At 45.1% G+C, this 20,290-nt stretch overlaps 1 protein-coding gene across 3 annotated transcripts in view; it reads left to right on the top strand.

The window, feature by feature from the left end:
- The window catches only part of SENP5 (SUMO specific peptidase 5), a 52,405-nt gene that overhangs the window by 24,643 nt on the left and 7,472 nt on the right, over positions 1-20,290 (top strand). For all 3 annotated transcript variants that reach the window (XM_077487423.1, XM_077487422.1, XM_077487421.1), the window contains 2 exons: positions 6,341-6,424; positions 12,553-12,603. In XM_077487423.1, coding sequence (XP_077343549.1) covers positions 6,341-6,424; positions 12,553-12,603 — 135 coding nt within the window. The remainder of the gene's footprint in view (positions 1-6,340; positions 6,425-12,552; positions 12,604-20,290) is intronic.

Here is a 20,290-nt window from a genome sequence, read left to right on the forward strand (position 1 = left end):
ATCCGCTGAATCCAGATGGAATGTGTTCCGTTCGATCGGATGAAAATGAACAGGCAGGAAGAGCGGAGCTCTGACAGGTCCATCCCTGCACAGTGAGCAGAGAAGGACCTGTCACCCGCCGGCTCAGGTGGGTTCAGTGGAGCGATCCCTGCTGAGCAAGCGGAGTCCGTCAAAACGGACGTGTGTGTGTGTGTAAGGGGCCTTCATGTTTGATGTCCTTTGTGCCTATGAAAAATACAGTAAGGGGGTCATAATTTCCTTATATAGAATAATGGCTCCTGGTGTTATAGTATGTTTAATTTTTTTTTTCAGTTAAATTGAACAGATTCCTTTATCACTGGCAACAAATAGAAATTAATGATATAAAATTTTTTGTAAAGTTTGGGAAATTATTCTTTACAATCTTTTTATTGGGAATTTTTTTTTGTTTTGTTTTTTTACTCCCAATGAGAGATTCCCACCCTTTTCTAGCCCTGTGATGCCAGAACAAACAATTATGGTGATCAGTCATGAACAGGACAAAAGGAACAGCAATTAAAAAAAACTTTAAAGGTTCTCTTCTTTCCACACTCTGTTTAAAAACCTGTTACTGTTTTTTCATTCAAAGCAAAGTAATATGTTCTTTGTCCCATCTTTATCACTTATTTCTCTAAGCGTCTTCCAGGACAGCCATTAGACCTAGGGCTCCTCCTACCAGGACAGGAAACACATTAACCCCCACCAGATAAATGGACGGTCCTCTAGGCCACATATCAGTATTCGTGTTTTCCTCTGGATGAGGGTAACATGTTTCCTGCAACTGGGTCTCATGAGCGTGGCAATGGGGTGGTATTCCTACCACCTTCTTAGGTCCCAGAGCAGCACATCCACCAGGGGAGTAGGTTTGTGGCTGCTGTGCCTGCTTCTCGGTGCATGTGGAATGCCAGCACCACGTGTTCGTCTGAGCTCCTGCCTGCAAGCCGCATGGTGGTAGTCTGCTTGTTTTCCATGCTAAACAGCCTGGCTGGAGTGTGCAGTGAAAGGGGAAGCCAAGCGCGTGGAGGGGCGGAACTTGAACTTGCCTTCCCAACTGGCCCACAGGAAGTACCCGGCAGGGGTCACTTCTTGTGCATGTGACGTCACCAACGGGCGCCGGAGACGGTAGTTCCAGTCTCTAAACGGCGAAAACTGGAAAGCTGGTGGTTTTTAAAAATGGTGAAACCCAGCAGAGGCTGCGGACCACTACAGGGGTGGGATGGACTCCTCTGCAATACTTGCACAGGCAGCGGAAGCAGGCCCTAATACCAGCACCTCACAGGTAAACACGAAGTGTATTTTGCTTGCACATCCTGTGAGTGTTCTCCCCCTTGTATCCAGTAGGGACTAGGTGAAGGGGGCATATTTTTCCTTTTCTCCTGCACAGGGTGTTATGGAGTGTATGTGGCGTAAAATGTATTGGGGGTAATTTGTTCTCTTGCAGGCCAAGATTCGGCACAAGGCCCAAGCGCAGCCACCAAAAAGGAAATGTGCAGTTTGTGGAAACAAATTGAGCTACTCATGGAGCATAGCAGTTTGGTGCACCTGTATAGACAGATATCCTAGTTAAGGATGACCTGGGTGTCTCCTGTCAGAAAATGCTGGCTTCTGTTTTGAGATGAGCTTACGTCTATGTTTAGCTCATTTAAAATGATGATTGACAAGATTCAAGTCCCCTCAGAGGGTCCATCACCAATTAGGACTTCAGCCGGTCCTAGCGCTCCACAGCAGGGTGAAGACTGAGGCTGAAGCCGGATCTGCCTGTTCTTCTCTGGAAGAATCGGTCAGATACAGGGCCCAGGGAAAGAGAATCTGCAATGATAAAGTTATCATTGGAAGATGTAGATGACTTATTAAAGGCTATCTATATGACACTTGATATAGAGGAGAAGATACAATTGTCTGAACATGACCTTATGTACAAAGGTTTGCATAAGAAAAAGTCTAGAGTTTTTCCCGTGCATAGTTCCCTCCTTGACACTATCAAGCTGCAGTGGGAAAATCAAGGGAGAAAACCTCTTTTGCGGTAACCTAAATAGGTGATTTCCATTTGAAAAGGACACAGCGCAACCATGGAACAAAAATCCTAAGTTAGATGCACCTCTTTCAAAAGTTTCAAAAAAACTCGGACCTATCGATTGACGATATGGGCACACATAGGGATCTGATGGATAAAAGAGGAGATATCCTTCGTCACAAAGCCTGAGACTCAGCCATTGGGAATCCTAAACCAGCTCTGGCCTCCACTTGTGTAGCCAGAAATTTAGAAGTACGGTTGACACAAATACAAACACATTTGTTGGGGGGTACCTATAGAGAGCAGATTATGCAATCTTTCCCTCCCCTCTTTTGTGCAGTGGAGTTGTTGGCTGATTCTTCCGCAGTCGGTAAGAATGACAGCAAGGACCTCAGCCTTAGTGAATTCGGACAGAAGATGCTTATGGCTTAAAACCTGGTCAGGCGACGCTGCCTCGAAGTTGCGCCTATGTGGTCTTCCTTTAACAGGCGATCATCTTTTTGGCCCAGGTCTGGAATACACGGGCCATAGAAAAAAGGCCTTTTCAGAGAAAGGGACAATAGGCACAAAAAACATTTGGACAGGGCAGAGGTAGAGTGGATGTCTTGTTTAACCCTCCTCAACAACCCGCCAAGCCACAGTGACTCGTGTCTCCCAGTGGGAGGAAGATTGATGGCCTTTCTCCCACAGTGGGCAGCAGTCACCTCAAGTCCATTCATCCTGGACCTAGTGACCAATGGGTACAGGCTGGAATTTTCTTGCCAACCACCAGAGTGATTATTGGTCACCTTCCCTTCCCAAGATCAGGTAAAAGCGAGGACCCCGGGTCTCCAAAACTGTTCCCCGTCGGATCAGGCAAGGGATTTTATTCACATATATTTGTCATCAGAAAGCCGTCAGGAAAATATCGGCTTATCCTGAACCTCCGGTCTCTAAACTGTTCTCTCAGGTACAAGCATTTTCGTATGGAGATGCGTGTTCTCAATCAAAAACCTGCTTCATGGCCAGTTTGGATTTGAGGGATGCCTATCTGTACATCCCTATTCATCCAGCCTTCCAAAGATTTTTAAAACTAGCGGTCAAGATGAGATTCAGCACTTTCAATTTCAAGCCCTCACCTTCGGTCTGTCAGCAGCCCCACGCATTTTTACAAAGGTGTTGGGGGTGGGGCTGGCTCCGCTAAGGTTAAAAGCGTTAACGATTATCCCTTACACGGACGACCTGCTAGTGGTGAGAGAGTCATACCAAAAGTTATTAGTGGATCTCCAGACTGTGCAGGACTTCAGTCTCTAGGCTGGTTAATAAACAAAGTCTTCCTTAATTCTGGCCCAGAAAGTGTCATATCTGGGTTACGACTTTTGCTCAGACCATAGTTTTTATCCCACAGGAGAAGGTCTCAAGAATGCTGCAAACAATATCAGCCTTACAGACCAGTCAGTCGGTCTTGCCGAGAGACGTTTCAAGAGCAGTGGGTCTGATGACCTCTTGCTTTACCGCAGTGACATGGCAAGATTTGATCAACGCCCATTACAGCTGTTTCTACTAAGGGACTGGGATGGAGGCGCAAGTTCCTTGGAATCAAGGGTCTTGTTACCCTCCAGGATAAAAAGAAGCTTGTGGTAATGAACACACCTAACGAGATCTACCATGGTCCATTCCTATATCCCAGAGGATCACAACGGATGCGAGTTCCTGGGGATGGGGAGCCCACCTCAGCAACACAATTGCACAGGGAGAATGGTCCTCAGGGGAAGCAAGAGCTTAATCGAATCCGAGAGAGCTTCTAGCGGTTCAGAGAGCCTTGCAGGCATTTCAGACGGAAATTGGGTCACAATCTCCAGATTCTATCCGGCAATATCGATACAGTTGCGCACCTCAACAAACAGGGAGGTACAAGGAGTCGGATACTTCAATCTATCGCCCAGGAGATTTTATCATGGGCAGAAGGCCTCAATTACAACAGTGCACCTGAAGGGGACAAGATACTAAGCTCCCAGGGTTTCTTCTGACAAAGTAGTCAAGATCCTGTTGAATTGCGGAAAACCAGTCACTAGAACCATATATTCCAAGGTTTGGAAGAAATTTAGCTAGTGGTTATCTGAAAATCAAAGATTAACTCGTGATGTTCCTTCAATTTTGGATTTTTTTTTTTTTTCAAGAGGGTGTCGACAAAGGTCTCGGTACTTTAAAGGTACAGGCGGCAGCTATCAGTATTTATTTTTTTTCTTTTGGAAAATCCCACTATAGCTAGATTCTTCAAATCAAGTTCTAGGTCCAGGCCAGTAGTGGTTAGAAGTTGTCCAACCTGGGTCCTGTCCCTGGTGCTTCAAACTCTGGTAGAATTCCCTTCTGAGCCCCTAGAGGATATTTCAGTTAAGTTACTTACCTTTTTTAAAAAAAAAAAATATATATTATGTCCATTACCTCAGCTCGTAGGGTAGGGCCTGTAACTCAGTCAGTGAGGGAGCCTTTCCTCACAATTTGAGGATCAGGTTGTTTTGAAATATGATCCAACATTTCTGCCTAAATTGGCTAGTGCATTCCATATATCCCAGGACATTGTACTGCCAACCTTTTTGTAGTTCCCCAAAGGGCGACCAAGAAACAAGATTTTGTTTTTTTAGATGTGAGAATTCTTGTCTACCTTGAGGTCACCAAGACCTTTTAGAAAAAAAAAACGCCTGCCTTGTTTTCTTTTCAGCAAAACACAAGTGAAAGAGCTTGCTTTATCCATCTAGCCAAGGTGGCTTTAGATGTGCTATTTCTATTTTTACAAAATTAGGGAAGTTCCCCACCGCCTTTTGTCAATATGCACTCAACAAGAGCCTTGTTTGCTTCTTGGGCTGAGAGGGCTGGAGCCTCACCGGAACAAATTTGCAGGGCTGCTGCATGGTCTAGTTTTTCGACCTTTATTAAACATCATCGCCTGGATCTCCTATCTGCTCAAGGTGTAAGGCTGTTTAGGCAGTAGTCCCTCCCTAGAATGGCAAGTTCAGGCTCATCTGTCTGTCCCGGAAGACGCTTAGAGAAAAGCTGAGTTAGACTTACCAGTAACTCCTTTTCTGAGAGTCTTCCAGGACAACTGGATTCCCACTTGGTTTTGTCTTGCAGTTATGTTTATTATGCATATATTTTACAGGGACGTCCTATGGTTCTCGAATATTGACATGGGGATGAGGCCTGGATAACCGCCCTTTTATCTGGTGGGGGCTAACATGTTTCCTGTCCTGGTAAGAGGAGCCCTAGTTCTCATGGCTGTCCTGGAAGACTCTCAGAAAAGGAGTTACTGGTAAGTCAAACTCCGGCTTTTCTATTCCCATTGCTCCCAAATTGCTTTGTTTGCCAGTCAAAAATACTTCCTTCCAATATGTTTTACATGATGCCTGATCAGCAAATCTCCAGACCTAAGCACCATTGCATGGTAGTGTGGGTTCCTAAGATTTAAAGCAGAGTTCCATCCATTTTGACATGTTCCTCAGGCCGCAATGCCCACTCGCAGTGCAGTCCTTAATGGATCTCCTATTTTATTCCAAATACCTTTATTTTTTTTTTTTTTTTTTTTTTTTTCTGTAATTAAGCGATTCCACCTCTATCACCAGGAGTCTTCAAGAAGCCTTCCCGACTGCACACTTGCCTTCTGATTCTCTGACAAGTTGCCATAGCAATGAGGCAGGAACTTCTGCCGGCACTGCTATAGCAACCTGTAATTAACAAAGTGCGCCATGCAATGTCATTAATGCGCAGGTGGTGCAAGCTGGGTAAACCGTTTCACTTAATCCCAGAAATACACAGGAGCAGCCTTCAGATGCCCACATCCTCAATGACCCCTGCCTGCCCAGAATAAATAATGAAAAATGTATAAGTTTAAAAGCTGAGGACAGTTATCACAATATCCAAATCGGATAGTACGAGTACTAGGATTCACAGGGGTGCTTTAGGTTAAAAAATGGTTTAGGAGAATGGAGCTCCGCTGTAACAAGTGGGGAAGGTAATTGCAGCAATGGAGGTTGGGTATAGAGAGAACTATTACTTTGACCTAATTGGGCAAAGTGACTGCTCCGCTTTAAAAACTGTCTTGGTGTTGTCTGTTTCCATTGGGGGTTTTTAATGGAGAAAATCTAACTTTTACCCCCAACATACTTTTGTAAGTTTTATGATTTCTATATCTGTAAATGAATCAATAGAATTTGTATTGCAATTTGTTGCTTGTTTTTTGTACGTTTTTACGTTTTTTTTTATTCTTCTCCTTACTGAAGTCTTCGCTAATTTATTATTTTTTTTTTTTCCCTGAATGTGCATCACTTGCAGAATATTCGCAAATACCTTATTACAGAAGCCAAGGAGAAAAGTTACCCAGAGTTTCTTGATGGATGGCAGACTGCTGTTACCAAGGTTTGTTGCAATTACAGTGCGGTTTTTGTTTTGTTACTGTTGGTGCTTGGGGACACTGTCTCTCTTTACAAGATTGACTACAAGCTACTAGTTGCTTTGGACACTTTGTCACATTCCTTTTACAGCTTGTGCTTTAGGGGTAGTTTTCAGTGCAGCTGAACTCAGGGTTGGGAAGCTATTCCTTTTCTGCACTGTTCATTGAGGCAAGCAGGAATTTAGAAAAAGCAAGGTTTTGCTGCCGTCACTGGCAAACTATAAAGATGAATTTCATTTTTTTTTTTTTCCTTGGTGACCTCAATCTATAGTCTTGCGACACCCCTGGTGCTTTGTTTCTCAATTACTTCAGTAAAAACTGTCTGCTACTTAAGCTGGGCTCTACATAATGGCTATTTGGATTGGTAGCTCCTCAGCACTAGCTTTGGAGACTACCTGGTCTCTGATTCCCCCATGTGCTGGGCTAAACGGGAATGTGCAACCAACAACTATTGCAGCAAAACACATTAAAAAAGGTAAAAAAAAAATCAAGCAGAGGCCCATCCTAGTATCACCCTGTAAGGGATGGTTATGAGCCCAACCCCCCCCCCCCCCCCCCCCCTTTCCTCCAGTCATCTTCCAGGTCAGCCCTTGAGAGATGGAGTTCCTCCCTTCAAACAGGAAACATGTTGCCAATTAATCTTTTAAGGCTGTCCCTGGTCAGTCTTTGTGTTTCCTTGTTTCCATGTTGCCTTGGGGACTGCTGGAGGCGCCATCTCTCAAGGGCTGGCTGTGGCATTGGTCTCAGGCTACAGCAGGGAGAGGGAGGTGTAAGCCTCTGAGCTGTGGGGGAGAGGTGTCCTTACTGCTTTCTAGGTGGAGGAGGTCAGGCTCAAGGTCGCAGGCAACTCCCCCTTTGCAGTGAGCCCCCCCCCCCCCGAGCCCAGAGATGCATTGTCCCCTGTGGGAGCTCTGGCGGGGGGGGGGGGGTGTAGCTTGAGCCGGAAGACATGGTGTGTCATGTCACAGGTGGGCGACGGGGAGCTGCGCAAGTAGGATGGATGGCCGGCTGGTGCCATTACATGTGGATACAGCACGGATGCCGCAGAGATTCCAGGATGCAGGAGAATGATGACATGTGTCCAGTATAGTGGGGACAGCAGCTAGGTGTGACAGTGGTCACTAGCTAGCTGGGGCTCAGCGGTGGGTTATTGGTGTCATCTGATGTGCAACTGTATTCATGATGTGGTGGAGTGTGCTTATTTCTCACCGTCGTGGAGTCCCCTGTGGTTTTTTTTTTTTTTTGTTTTTTGTTTTTACTTCTGGCAGGTCAAACTGTTGAATAACCCAAAGCCCACTCCCAGGAAGCAGTGTGCAAAATGTGCTACCAAGATGTCCTTGGAATACACAGAACCGCTATGTCAAGTGTGCATAGACAGACTGGTTAAACAGTCAGATGCAATCTACACCAACATTTTTGGATCTGTGGGGGATGACATGGCTTCTACCTTTTTAAGGATCTCAAAAAAAAAAAAAAAATGGAAAATTCTGAGGTAAAACCTCATACAGCTCCCTCGTGGAAGTTCCTCTCCCATAGCCTCACTAAGATCAGCTGCCTCTGGGTCGCAGGAGACCATGAGGGAACGAGCCGGTAGGGGCGCAGTTAGCAAAATAGCCACAGACAGCTCAGATTTGGAGCAGGAAGATGGAGAAGAAAAAAGGGGCCCAAAGTATAAAATGTCCCTAAAACAAGTAGCGTACTTGGGGCTATATACGAAACATTGGACATAGAGGAAGAAAAAGAACTTCAAAACCTGATTTACTGTACCGGGGTCTAAGGAAGAAAAAGTCCAAGGTATTCCCAGTCCATCAGGTCATGTCGAGAGTTTTGAGGAATGAATGGGCAGACTCGAAAAAGAAGCCCTTTTTTTGCAACTAGCCACAAGAAGCAGTTCCCTTTCGATCCCGATCCACAGGCAATATGGAATAAGAATCCCAGGTTGGATGCTCCATTAGCTAAAGTCTCCAAGAAGTCCTAGTTGGCCTTTGAAGACATTGGTCATCTGAAGTATTATATGGACAAGAGGGGTGATATTGTCCTGGGAAATGAGTGTTGGAAGCCTGCGCTTGCCAGCACTTGCGTGGCAAACCTTGACTTTTGGCTCGCCCAACTTCAATACCATATCAAGAATGGTACGCCTAGGGAAGAAATGTTTTGAAGACCCTACAGGTTCTCTCCAAGGCAGTCGGTTACATCCGCAGAATCCGTCAAACTGACAGCCAGGTTAGGGGGTCTAGACGTGGCAGCCAGGCGGGCCATTTAAATGAAGACTTGGTCAGTGGACCCTGCATCCAAGATGAGATTATGTAACCTCCCCATTTTCCAGAGATCTTTTATTCAGAACAGGCTTGGACGAAGCCCAAAAAAAAAACCTTCCTGCCCAAAAGTCGCAAATCTCCACAAGAGTTTTTTTTTTTCGTGGGCAAAGAACGTCCGCAAGAGAGATTATCCCAAGAAGCATTGAACAAGGTCACAAGGGGAAGCCAAACCCCAAAACAGTGACTCCAGAACACCAGTAGGGGGAAGGATGGCTACCTTCCTGCCTCAATAGCAGAAGACAGCCATCAAATTCATCCTAAACCCCATCGTAAGGGGTTACTTCCTGGAATTTAACGGTCTTCCTCCAGAGAGATTTCTATTGACGAAACTTTTCCAGGGATCCTGAAAAGGCAAGGGCTCTTCCACTGTTACTGGGGGGAGATGGTAGACCAGAAGGTCCTTACTCCATTCCCAGAGGAAATAAAAAAAGAGAGGGTTTCTCGCACGTTTTTTGTGATCCAAAAAACCTTCCAGGAAGTTTTGACTATTTAAATCTAAAACCCCTGAATCAAGCGATACAATACAGGAAATTACGCATGGAATCGGTATTCAGTCAAGAACATTCTTCCACCGGCAACCTTCATGGCGACCATGGCTCTCAGGGATGTCTATCTCCACATTCCCATACGAGAAAATTCCCAGAGATACTTGAGGTTGGCGGTGGAGATGGAGGGAAAGGAGTATCGTTTCCAAAGCAGGACTCTTCCTTTCGACTATCCTTGTCAAAGAGGATATTTACCCCAGTAGAAGCCCTGGCCCCTGTGAGGTTGAAGAAAATGACATTAGTGCCTTACCTAGATGACCTGCTCTTTGCGGCACAGTCGGCCAGTACAGCTGGTAAAGGACCAGGCAGAAGCCCAACTATGGCTGAAGTAGTTAGGCTGGATTTTAAACATTGAAAAATCCAACCTGTGTCCAACCCAAAACATATGGTTTCTGGGATATCTGCTTAACGCCACAGTGCAGAAAATGTTCCTACCTGCAGAGAAAGTTCAGGGTCTTAATAGGAGAGAGTTCTATACAGAACAACCTCCCAATATCTATCAGAGCTGATGTTGGTTCTGGGTCTGACCTCAAGAGGCTCTAGACGGAACAATCTTACTTCCAACCTGTGTGAAGAGGTCGCTCTGGTGGTGGAGGGACCACATAAATCTGAACCAAGGTCTGACTTGGTCTTTCCCAACCTCATGGAAGTTAACCACAGGCGTGAGCAGTTGGGGATGGAGGAGCCCACCTAGCAGGTCAGCCTGCTCAGGGGAAGTGGTCCCCGGAAACCAAGGCATCTTCAAACTGGAGGGAGCTTATGGCAATGGCCAAAGCCATAGAACACTTCCAAGACCAGCTAAGAAGTCATCACACCTTAATCCAGTCAGGCTACTGACGTGGCGTTGTCTATGTGAACAAACTGGGGCACGAGGAGCCACTCAATCCACATCTCCAACTGGATCTGTCGATGGGCAGAAGGAAGTCTGACGCTGGGAGCGGGGCGCTCCACCTAAAAGGGGGAAAATTATGTGACGGACTTCCTCAGCCACAAAGAGATCTCCCAAGAGGAGTGGGGGAAATTTACAGCCCACTGAGAGATGCCCAAAATAGATCTATTTCCATCCTGAAAAACCACCAAGGTGAAGCGTTTCTACTCGCTGGATCTGCAAGAATGGTGGTGACACTTCTGAGCACCCGGAAGCCTAACACCAGGGCAATCCACAGAAAGACCTGGAAACCTGGTGCGCTGAAAATTGACAAGATGGATACGCCAGCTGTCTTAGAATTTCTACAGCAAAGTGCTGATAAAGGTCTAGCGCTCAGTACGCTGAAGGTTCAGATAGCATCGCTTTTGGCATATCTACAACAGACACTACAAGAAGACCAATTGGTCTCTCGTTTTTTGTGGAACGTTGGCTAAGTACAGACCACCCAAGACAAAAATGTCCCACATGGGATCTGTCGGTGGTACAGAGGGGATCATCAAAAGCCCCTTTGATCCTCTACAATAAACATCTTTACGCCTGCTGACGCTCAAAACTGTCATCCTTGTGGCTATCACTACAGCACATAGGATAGGAGAAAGCCAGGCTCTGTCTTTCAGCGAGCCTTTTCTCAGAATTCATGATGACGGAATCGTTCTTCAAATGGACCCTGGATTCACACCAAAAGTGACATCTGCTTTCCACGAAACCCAGGACAATAATACTACCTTAATTTTGTAGTTCACCAACTAATAGTAAAAAACAATAACTAAGCTTGCTAGATGTAAGAAGATGCCTATTACAGTATGTTGATGTTATAAATGAGTTCAGAGCCTCAGATGCCCTATTCATCCTGTATGCAGGAAAACCAAAAGGTAAACAAGTGTCCAAGAAAACGCTAGCCAGATGAATCAAGTCAGCTATACTGGAATGCTACAGAGTTATGCAAGTAATACCGCCAAAAAAACTCCAGGGCTAATTCTATAAGGGCTTCAGCGGCCTCATGGGCAGAGAAGGCGGGAGCCACCCTGAAGCAAATTTTGCAGCGCAGCAACTTGGTCAAGATTCTCTACCTTTTTTTGTTCAACATTTTACAGACTGGATCTGATATCCAGTCAGGACCAGACCTTTGGTAGGAAAGTCCTCCAAGCCGTTGTTCCAGCCCTAGTCTGGTGGGTACTTGGTTATCCTTTCAAGGGCTAACCTGAAAGACTGGGGAAAAAAACAGCGTTAACCTTATCGGTAACGCTACTTCCAGTAGTCTTACAGGGCAGCATGATACTACCCTAATGTTTAACCATGTGGGGTTGTGTTGTGTTTTTTATGTCTTTCAGATTCCGGCCTTTGGTTCTCTTGGATGACTGACCAGGGACTTGAGAGACCCCTTTAAAAGACTAATTGGCAACCTGCTTCCTGTTTGGATGGAGGAACTCATCTCTCAAGGGCTGCCCTGGAACCCTGTTACTGGTAAGACTAACTCTCTGTTTTTTTACCTTGTGTACTGGGTGATATTGCCTAAACATGCTACCCACTTGCTCATGAACACTTCTCTGATGCCTGCTTGTCACTTGGTTTCCTTTTTTATTTGCTGTTTATGCTGATACATTGGACAGTGTGATGCTGTTTAGGCTAAGTACCTCCTCCCTTGCCCTCAAATGCTCAGATTTATGCAAGTGTTGTGGGGGCGACACCTGTGTAACATCCAAACTGTCAATGTTTTTTCTACTTTTTGAATGTGGTGGTGTGTGTTTTTTTTTTTTTATTTATTATGTTTGTGCTATTGTCTGACACCAAATTTCTATAAATAAAGATTATACAAAAAGAGAAAAAGTGAAATAAAAAGAAAAATTATTTGTCTACAGTGGTAGCCATGGAACAATTTCTGAGTCCAATGCCGTGACACAGATCCAGGCACGACTCTCTTTGTAGACGCTGTAAATAAGGCAACTCAGGCTAAAGCATCGGGAGCATCTACGTGCGATGAAATTGTTTTTGGGTCACTCCAGTCTATTGCAGCGAACTCCAGTTTACAGTGGTTTGTTTTAAACTTTATAGATGGTGTGTACTACCCTCCTGGTACACCTAAGCATTCAGAGCCCCTGGTAATCCTTTTGCATAAAGGTGACTGCCGCTGAATATCTTTTTTGACAAAAATAAAGTTAATCCATTTTTGTATAAAATGGTTATTTAAGAAAATGTACCGAATATTAATTTTACTTGCTATAGAAAAAGGTTTCATTCCTGCAGCTACTGATGACATATGTTTTTGTTGGGTTTTACTTTTTTTTTTTTTTTTTTTTTAACAGTGCATTCCACAACAAAAGAATGACAGTGACTGTGGAGTTTTTGTCCTTCAGGTGAGTCATGACTTTTTTTCTTTGCACTATGTTCTGTACTTTAAAATGATGAACTCCAGGTAAACGGTAAATACACAGATGAAATACATATGAGAACTGTTCTACCTGCCTTACAATTTTGTTCTTCAAGCTTTGAGATTTACTCAGCTCTGTCACACTGTACAACCCTGTCTAGCAGAGGAGACCTGATATTTCTGCTGCATCTCAGTAATACGGGTCTCCCCCATCATGTGACTGGACAGTAAAATGAGACATAACAGGCTTCCAATCTTCTGGCAGTCTGCACTTATCTATCCTAGTGTTATACTGCTTAGGCTACTTGTCCCTGTTCCAACTTAAGATACTTGTCTTGTATTTAAAAAATATATTCAAGGGTGTGTTAATGAACATAAGGTGTATGTTTTGTATCTTCTTGAAGTTCAGGTTTAAAGCCTGTCTCTCATCTTCATATGCATGTGATAACAGATTTAGCCTCACGTTTTGGGTGAAAGTGCGTTTTTATTTGTGTGCATGCTTGTGTAATATATGTATACCTCTAAGGCTTGATATTAGAATTTCTTTGTCATACATCATGGTACACAAAGCAGCTTCTAGTAATCCTTTGTAACAGGTTAATGCACCATGTACACTGGCAAAGTAACAAAGTCCTTTCCTAGGTATAACTTCTTCCCTGTAAGAAGGGCACCGTTTCTCTGTCAGTGTCTGAAGGTGATGATTACTGTTGAGAATCTGATAGAATCATGTAGAGAACTGCGCAACAGTGACTATCGCCTTCGGACAACTCTATAGGGTAGGGTGGATAACCCTGTTCGTATTTGTTGCTGTGAGTTTAAGGATTGATTTTATTTATTTTTTGCCTGGGGGGGGGGGGGGGCATTGGGGTATTGCAGCTGGACTAGTGAGTGCCCCCCGGAAGCCCTGCTGACACCCCTGCACAATCTACCTGTAAGGGTGATTTCGGACATAGTGCAGTGACAGGCGTTTTACTGCAGTGCAAGGTCTCACAAAATTGTGTGTCCCATTTGCCAAAACATCTTTCAGGACAGCACCCGAGAGATCATGGCTGCTCCTCCCTCAGGAAATGCCTCATCAAATCAAGAGGCCTCTATGTTGCTTACATCAGTGTTTTTTTTTTTTTGTTTCCTTCAGCCGGAGGAACACCTCTGGTGGGAGCCATGCTCTCAGGGCTTTCCTGGGAAACAAAAGGTTCTCACCTGTTAAATTTTTTTTTCATTTTTTTTTTTTGAGGAGAGTGATCCTCCCACTTGCCTCCTGCTGGACGGTCCGTGCGTTCCCTCTTCCTCTTCCATACTCGGGGATAGCCTGTACGGCCTGGGTGTGCTGCCCTTTTTTTCTCCCAGATAGGCGGTTTGCTGCAGTTCTCCACTGCCCGCACGCAACGTGGGGTGGCAGCGGTGCAAGGCTGAACTGCCGCCATTTTCTGGTGGTCGAGAAGAGCCCTCAGCTACATCCTGTGTAGTATATAGGAAGCGACAGCACTTCTGTGTCGGCACAAGGCATCCTTTCCACCCGCAAGTGCAGGGGGAGAGGGCAGAGTCACCTTGTGCCGTCTTAAGCTTCCGGGTTGGCGGTGGTTTTGAATCTGGAACCGGCTTTCTTTCACCACGTGTCTGCAGTGAACTCTATTTAAGAAAATGCAGCGTATAAGGGGGCAAGCCAAGGCACCAGCAAGGCCAAAGTAAGGGACTGTGTCCTTTGTTACTCTAGGCCATTTTCTCCTGTGGGGTCAAGAAAAGGTGCTCTGTCTGCGAAGAAAAAAAATAAGCGAAACTTGGACTAAATCACTATGCGTAGTTTGCATTTCAAATGTAGTCAGGGAGGAGTCTCCATCCATTTGTGGCGATCTGGTTACAACTATTAAGGATGGGCTCCGCACCACCTTTCAGGCATTTAGGTCAAAAATAAGAAGGAACCCAGGGCTATGCAGCTATCTTCAGAATCCCAAGGGGGCTCCCTAATACCAGCAGGGGGTCCGATCTCTCAGGACACTTCCAGAAAACCTGGAGAAAAATGGCAGATAACGCCTCTAAATACAAGATGTCACTAGAAGAGGTTGGTGGACTCTTGAAAGTAATCCATGCTACTTTGGGGATGGAGGAGGAAAATAAAGAGCTCTGCCTGCACGAACGCATGTATGCAGGTTTGGGAGACTGAAAAGGCCATACTTTTCCGGTCCATTCAATAATCCCAGACATGATTAAAAAAGAAACCATTTTTTTTCTAGGGCTCACAAGAGAAGATTCCTGTTTGAGGAAAATCCAGACTGTCTGGAACAAGGTTCCAAAACTGGATTCCGTCTTTTCACAGCTCTCAAAGTCAACCGACCTCGCCTTTGAAGATATGAGCCCATGAATAAAATGATGGACCTGATTCTTAAAAGAGCCTGGCAATCAGTGATGAACCATCTGAAACCAGCAATGGTAACAACCTGTGTTAGGAATTTGGAACACTGGATTAACCAGATGAAGGCCCATGTTATGGCGGATTCCCCGAAACAGATTCTGGACTCCTTTTCAACCTTGTCTGCAGCAGTATCCTACATTGCTGATGCCTCGGCAGAATCTATACGCATGTCAGCCAGGTCAGCAGCATTAACAAACTCTAAGAGGGCATTATAGCTATAAACCTGGCCAGGAGATGCATCAAAAAACAGGCTGTGTAGCATTCCCTTTGCAGGGGATTTGCTGTTCGATTCTGAGCTGGAATCCATTCTTGATCAATTGGCTGATTAAAAAGTAGTTTCAGGTGTAAAAGAAGCAGATGCAGACCCATAAAGGTTGTTTTTTTTTTTTGTTTTTTTGGGGGGTGTTTTCGGTCTCAAAGGACAGCAGGAAGGAAAAACGCAGAGCAAGAGGAAGCCATGGTCCTTCCAAAAGCCTAAAGGTAGGAGTGGAGTGCTCTTCAATCCTCCTGCAACCTCTGAAAAACCGCAATGACTTGTGCCCCCCCAACCCACCCCCCCCCCCCCCCCCTTTGGGGGAAGACTCCAGGAGTTTCTTTCTCAGTGGAGAGGCATTACATCAAACCAGTTTATTGTAAACATGCTCTCCCAGGGATATGTGATAGAATTCACGGAAGAACCTCCAAAAAAGATTCTTGGTGACAAACGTCCCAAGTGATCTGGCCAAAGCTCTCGCCATGAAGTCCCTAATCCGCAAACTGAAATCCTAGAGAGTCATTGTTCTGGTCACTACAGGGGAGTTCTTCCAGGGTTTCAGTTTGCATGTATTTCTTGTTCAGAAACCTTCAGGAAAGTTTCGTCTCATCCTAAATCTCAAGAGTCTAAATCAATCGAGTACAGAAGAATTCGGATGGATTCCATTTTCTCAATAAAAAAAAAACCTTGAACCAAGGGTGCTACATGGCATCAATAAATTTGCAGGATGCCTATCTCCACTTTCCTATTGCTGCCAGGTCCCAGAAATATCTGAGGTTGGCACTGAAAGTAGGGAAGAAGGTGGTACAACCAATTCAGAGCACTCCCATTTGTCCTGTCATCGTCCCCAAAAGTGTTCATGAAGGTATTGGCCGAAGCGTTGGCACCTCTCTCCGTCTAGAAAGAATCTCAGTGATTCCTTATCTGGACGACCTGCTGTTTTTTGTTCAAACCAGAGGAGTGCTTCAGAAGAACTTGGTCAGAGTCCGTGCTCACTTTGAATCCATAGGATGGATCTTAAACCTCCAGAAGTCAAATCTGATTCCCTCGCAGGAGGTGTTATTCCTGGGTTTCCGTATAAACTCATTGGAGCAAATGATTTTTCTTCCAGAAGAAAAACGGAAAAAGTTGGTAGAAGTGGTGTCGTTATTACAGTCCAGGCATGTTCTATCCATCAGAAAGATCATGTCCGCATTGGGAACCCTGACCTTTTCCATATTGGCAATTCAGTGGGCAAGGCTCCACTTCAGACCTCTGCAGAGTTTTTGTTAAAAACCTGGGACCCCCAGCAAGAGTCGCTGGATTCGTTAGTGAAGATCCCCACCACAGTGAAAAGGAGTCATTGGTAGTAGAAGAACCAGACAAGGTATTCAGCAGGTCTGTTATCCTTCCCAATCCAAGTAAGGTTTACAACGGATGCCAGCTCCTGGGGTTGGGCTCACATGAGCGGCCGTGAGCTCGGGGCTCATGGTCCACGATAGAAGTGGTAAGGTCCTCATTGGAGGGAAATAAAGGCAATAGAAATGGCCTTACTATCATTTGCAGAAGTTCAGGGACTGCATATACAGATCCTGTCGTACAACACCACGGCAGTGGCCTACATAAACAGACGGGCACCAGAAGCAGAGTTCTTCAGTGCCTAGCTGGAAGCATTCTAAGATGGGCAGAGCTCCATACTCTATGCTTAGCCACGGTCCACCTAAAAGGGGACTATAAATAGGGTGGCAGACTTCCTCATCAGCAACCAAGTATAAGAAGCAGAGTGGCGATTGAACCCAGATGTCTTCTATATGATCGTGAAGATATGGGGACGGCAAAGGGTGGATCTCTTTGCGACTCAGGAAAATACACAGGTGCCTCTCCATCTCCTTGAGCAGAAACAAGTCATCTCTGGGGGTAGATGCTCTGGCACACAGTTGGAAATGTCACCTCTGCTAGGCCTTTCCCCCTCTTCAGCTTATCCCTCGGGTCATAACAAAAATCGGGAAAAAGGATACAATAGTAATCCTGATCACTCCTTTCTGGCCCAAAAGGTTTTCATCCCTTCTACAGATGCAACTCGAACCGTATTGGCACCTTCAGTTGCGGCAAGACCTGATGCAAGGTCCCCTGCTTCACCAGAAAGTAGCAAAGCAAAAACTCACAGCTTGGCTTCTGAGGAGCAGCTTTTGAGGAGAAAAGGTTTTTCGGATAGGTTGGTTGCTACCCTCCTATCTAGCAGCAGAAAGAGCAATATATTCTAAAGTCTGGAAAGTTTTTCAACTCCTGGTGCACAGTATCCGTCAGATCCTTAAGAGATTGCCTCTATCCTGGAGTTCCTTCAAAAAGGAGCAGACAAGGGCCTAGCTGTCAGTACCCTCAAAGTTCAAGTTGCTGCACTGAGGGTGTTCTTGGAAAAATCTATTTCGTCAGAACCCCTAGTGATCAGATTATTTTAAAGCCCTCAATTTGAACCTATTCCAGACCTTAATTTGGTGCTTTTGATGCAGAAGGTTGTTTTTTCTGGTTGCCATTACTTTTGGCTCCTGGGGTTTCAAAACTGGCAGCCCTTCCTTGTAAGGAGCCACTTCTTCTTCATGTTCTTGAAGCCATTTCACCCCTTGTGTTCTGTGCTTTGGGATATCCCAGTTTGTAAGGATTACTAAAGCTCTGTATCCCATGATGTATACCAAGAAATTTATTTTACAAGTAAGCCAAAAGTTCAATTTCTTTTCATACATCAGGGGACACAGAAAAAAAAAAGACAAACCGCACGGCTGCTCAGCTGTGTTTTTTGCCATCTCGGCTGTTTGCAAGGTGCCTGAAGTTTGCCGCTCACATGGGAAAACACTTTCCTTTTGAAAGAAGGAGGGGGCATAATTAGCACGGGGGCAAGGCTATCAGACCTCGGCCACACGTGGAGGAAGTTTTTAAAGCACACTGTGTGTAGCTGCTGCTGGCTGTGGAGGGACACATGAGCAGGAGGTTGGCTTATTTCAGGTTTGGTGACACAGACATTGCCTTTGACACATTACTTTACTAGGCTAGGTATTAATAGCAGCTTATAGCACTGGACTATAACCTAGCAGTGTACATTCTTTTTGGTAGTGCCTCTGCTTTTGTGCTTCAGGCTATGAATGTAAAAGGGACCAGGAACTCCTCTAAGGGTTCTAAAGGGTCAATGTTTTCACAATAAACTAAGTCCATTTCCAAAAGAATGTCATCCTCCTGAGAGTGATGTGGCCGGTTAGATTGAGTCGTCGGGAGACTGTTGTTGCAGCTGCACTAGACACTTCAGTCCCTGTATATATCACACAGGAGATTTTCTCTTCTACCATTTGGAAAAGATCGATGCTATGATATCTCTCCATATTGGGTCTAAACATAGCAGATCCCCATCCAGTGCTCAGGACCCTCTTATTGAGGTGCAAGGCGATCAGGAAGATCTTCAAAAAGATTTGGAAGATACTAATATAGCCTCTTCCGAGGATCCTAATATAGAGAGAGTAGCATCACAAGACTGGTTGCTTGTGCACACTTACTAGTTTGGTTCGTTCAAACCTTTTTTTGCCTGTATCGCAGGCTCTTGATGAACCCACCTCTGGTTTGGGATCATTTAAACCTCCCCCATCTGGGGATGATTTTCCCATGCATTCATGGCTAAAAAAGCTTATGTATTCTGAATGGGAACATCCAGTAATGGATGCTGCAATTGCCTCAGTGAACGGTGGATAATGCTTGCCCTATCAATATAAGGCAAGATTCTGTCCAGGGGAGATGGTCCAAGTTAGAGAGGACCTTGCCTATCAACATTTTGGAGATTCAGGCAGTACGTCTGACCCTAGAATCTTGGACAGTCAGACTACGGGATTGTCCTGTCAGGATTCAATCCGACAATGCCACGGCTCTGGCTTGCATCAATCACCAGGGGGCACGAGAAGTCGTGCAATCCCAAAAAGAGGTGAATCATGTTCTAGCTTGGGCAGAACACAACATCCCTTGTCTATCGGCAATTTTCATTACAGGAATAGAAAATTGGCAGACTACTTGAGTCACCAACAATTATTTCTGGGGGAATGGTCTCTCTTCACCCCGACCTCTTCCTAGCGAAATGTCAGAAATGGGGTATTACACAAGTAGACCTGTCCGCGTTCAGGTTAAACAACAAAGTCGACAACTTTGTGTCAAGAATGAGGGATCCACTAGCATGCGGAACAGACGCTTTAGTCTTCCCATTGAATTAGTTTTCACTGATCTATGCGTTTCCTCCAGTTCTGCTACTTCCGTGTCTTCTTCGCACGACCAAGCAGGAACAAAAGGAGGTGATTCTGGTGGCCCAAAAGATTTTGGTTTACAGAGATCATAAAGATGGCGGTAGGAGTCCCTTGGAGACCTTCTCGCGCAAGGTCCGGTATTCCATCCTACCTTACGGATGCTAAATTTAATGGTTTGGCTATTGAAACCCACATTCTAAAGGATCGTGGGTTATCTCCTTCAGTAGTGTCTACTTTGATTAATGCCAGGAAGCCGGCTTCCAGAATCTGGAAGGCATATGTTTCTTGGTGTTGATCTAGGGGTTGGCACCCCAGGAAGTATGTCGTAGGTAGGATCCTTGATTTCCTGCAAATGGGATTGGAGATGAAGCTGGCCTTGAGTAATATCAAGGGCCATATCTCGGCCTTGTCAGTGTTTTTTTTTTTTTCAATGGCCTCTTGATTCCCACTCTCTGCTGCGTAGCTTTATTCAGGGGTTAACATGGATTATTCCCCCTATCAAGGCACCTCTAAATCCTTGGGATTTAAATTTGGTCTTATCGGCTTAGCAGAATCAGCCTTTTGAGCCTTTACGGGAAATTTCCTTGGTTCTTTTGACAAGAAAGATAATCTTTTTGGTTGCCGTTTCTTCTGCTAGAAGAGTATCGGAACTAGCAGCTCTATCTTGTAAAGAGCCATATTTGATCATGCATAAGGATAAGTTGGTTTTTGCATCCTCATCCTGAATTTCTACCAAACATAGTGATAGGTTTTCATT

This window comes from Lithobates pipiens, unplaced genomic scaffold (genome assembly GCF_037356315.1).
Source record: "Lithobates pipiens isolate NorthernLeopardFrog02 unplaced genomic scaffold, aLitPip1_a1.2 Scaffold_18, whole genome shotgun sequence".
Classification (NCBI taxonomy): domain Eukaryota; kingdom Metazoa; phylum Chordata; class Amphibia; order Anura; family Ranidae; genus Lithobates; species Lithobates pipiens.